Raw genomic sequence first — 2,500 nt, forward strand, 5'->3', positions numbered from 1 at the left:
CTGTACTTACGTGATATCAGCATTAGGATGCAGACCAAAAACCTCAGGGGAATCCACTAAGGGAAGGGTATCGATAGAATCCATGAACTGTGCGACAGAGGTGCCCTTGGGTATCAAGTACCCTTTGTAGAAATTAAAGCTTTGTTGGAACATCGACTCGCTGAACCACACCTGAAATGTACACAGACAAAGAAAAAGAGGCTTAGTGTGAAAAATTGCCGATACCAAGCGATACCAAGTGTTTGTGCTTAGTGTGGCTCATTCCAAGTTTTATCCTGTTACGACAAGGTATAATTTGCAGTGCAAGGACTGTAGTAGGCTCTATTTCCGCCGCTCACTCGAGTTCGGGTATCCTCCCCGAGAAGAGACGGCTGGACGCGTGAGCGATAGATTGTGTCTGTGACGTAAATTCAAAATATAATTTACGCGAAGTTAATAGTTGCGGGGAAATCGCATTAGACATCCCAAAAACAGAAATTACATAACAGTGCTTAAAACGTCTGTGCGAAGTTTCCAGATGATACGAGCTCGAGTTTGTGGTTAAATGATCGATGTGAGTTTGAATTCAACCGGCGAATCATCAACGAACTCTTCGGCTGCTTTAGCTCTCAGTCGACCTCATCGGCCCCCTCGTTTTGCCAGCAATAAACTCAGCAGTACTTTCAATTGATCTTGAGGAATTTTACCTGCTCTTACATTAGCGAGGTATGAGGAGAAAATTGCAATAGCAATGGATTTGAAAACCGTATTTTGACCTTGGCGCCAACTGGAAAATCAGTGAAGTTTGCGAACTCAGGCGGTAGAAAACGACACACTTCCCATTCTCCAGCTTCTCTAACACTTTTCGTTGTCGCAATCTTGGATGTTTCCTATCTTAAATCACTGTAAACCTCGAACAGGCCGGGTCAAAGAATACCTTCGCAGCCAAAACATATAATTTATGCTAGACGGATTTGTGCAGGCGAGTTTCTGATTGGCGGAGATTAACAATGGCTCACCTCACGCGTCCAGCCGAGATTTCGGGAGTGAGCGCTGGCTTATTTCCCGAAACAGCGGCTGGTAATCGAGCCTAGGACTGCAGAAGTGATGACTAAACAACGCGTAAACAGACCAAGGCTTTTTGCATGCAGTTCACTAACAGTTCATTGGTGGTGAATTATGGATGCTACACACAAGAATTCGTCCGACTTAGCTGGACGAGGTTTCTTTAAGAATGCCTATGAATGATTCACTTCTTACGTACACAATTTTGATATAAAACAGACCACAGAGGCAGTGATTTTCTTAGGGGATCAGTGTAAAAAGATTGGGTTGGAAATGAAGCGCTAGAATATAGCATTCAACAGGTAGAAAAGATTAATTGACCACAGAAGATTTAAAATCTGGCACTACGACGATTACCCTTTCGTGAAAGCGAATCTTGCCGAAGATCTCGCAAAAGGCCAACAATCGAATAAGGTAGATCAAAGATATACTTGGACTATTAACCTTAGCAAAAGTGTTGAGAAGCCTCTTATCGAAGTCATCTGTCACCCTTCCTCCATATTGCACCTCTCCTAACATATACCGCACCGTATTCCAGGACACGCCCTTTTTGATGTCCATATCATCCAGATGGTTTTGAACAAACTGCACACTAGCGGTAAAATCTGCCTGGTTAAACTCGTAAGGAATATTCCATCCTAAAGGGCCGTACTTTCGACGTTCCTGAATAATCAAAAAAGAAAGAGAAAAGTCTTAAAATCGGAAACAGTTACCAGGTTGGGATCTTCTTATATTTATTTCGGGTGTTACTCAAAAAGCCCGTGTTGACAAATTCCTCTTCACTAAGGCTTCCATCCTGTTCGCTCCAGCAGACACGTTAATTTTTCTGCAAGTTTAAGCGAGATGCGACGATTTTTGATAAGGTTATAAATTGGGCTCTTTAAGACAAGCCCAATATGCGTGACTGGGCTGTTTTTGATAATGATAATGGCCGAATTTACACTAGAGACGAGTAACCCGTCTTGGACGGGTTTCTCGTCTGAGACAAGTTTCCCGTCCTAGTGTGAAATCGGGTCGGGACGAGAAACTCGACGAAATTTACCCGTCCACTTATCCGTCTGAGTCGACGAGTTTTTCAAGACGAGTTTCCTGACTAGACGAGAAACTCGTCAAAATGCATAACGAATTCACACTTAGACGGGTTTCCAGGTCGCGTTTAGGAGAAAATGAGCCGATTAGACTGCTGGCTAGGTAACCACGCACATCTCGCACTAGTACCTCGGCATCTCAACCCGTCCTAACGTGAATTCATGTCGGTAAGTCAGATAACTTTTTCATCGCGAATTCACACTAGGACGGGAAACTCGTCAGATGGGTTACCCGTCTGACGAGTTTCCCGTCCTCTAATGTGAATACTGCTAATGAAGATGGTGTGATAATAATAATGACGATGACGATGATGACGACAGACGGGGCGACGGCGATGATGATAAAGGGGGTTCTAGAACCGGACCGA

At 43.9% G+C, this 2,500-nt stretch overlaps 1 protein-coding gene across 1 annotated transcript in view; it reads right to left on the reverse strand.

The window, feature by feature from the left end:
• Positions 1 to 2,500, reverse strand: part of LOC137997539 (dynein axonemal heavy chain 5-like) — a 97,316-nt gene that overhangs the window by 7,233 nt on the left and 87,583 nt on the right. The window contains exons 72-73 of the mRNA XM_068843598.1: positions 1,489 to 1,707; positions 11 to 171 (exon numbers count right to left, since the gene is read on the reverse strand). Coding sequence (XP_068699699.1) covers positions 11 to 171; positions 1,489 to 1,707 — 380 coding nt within the window. The remainder of the gene's footprint in view (positions 1 to 10; positions 172 to 1,488; positions 1,708 to 2,500) is intronic.

Source organism: Montipora foliosa, chromosome 1 (assembly GCF_036669935.1).
Source record: "Montipora foliosa isolate CH-2021 chromosome 1, ASM3666993v2, whole genome shotgun sequence".
Lineage (NCBI taxonomy): Eukaryota > Metazoa > Cnidaria > Anthozoa > Scleractinia > Acroporidae > Montipora > Montipora foliosa.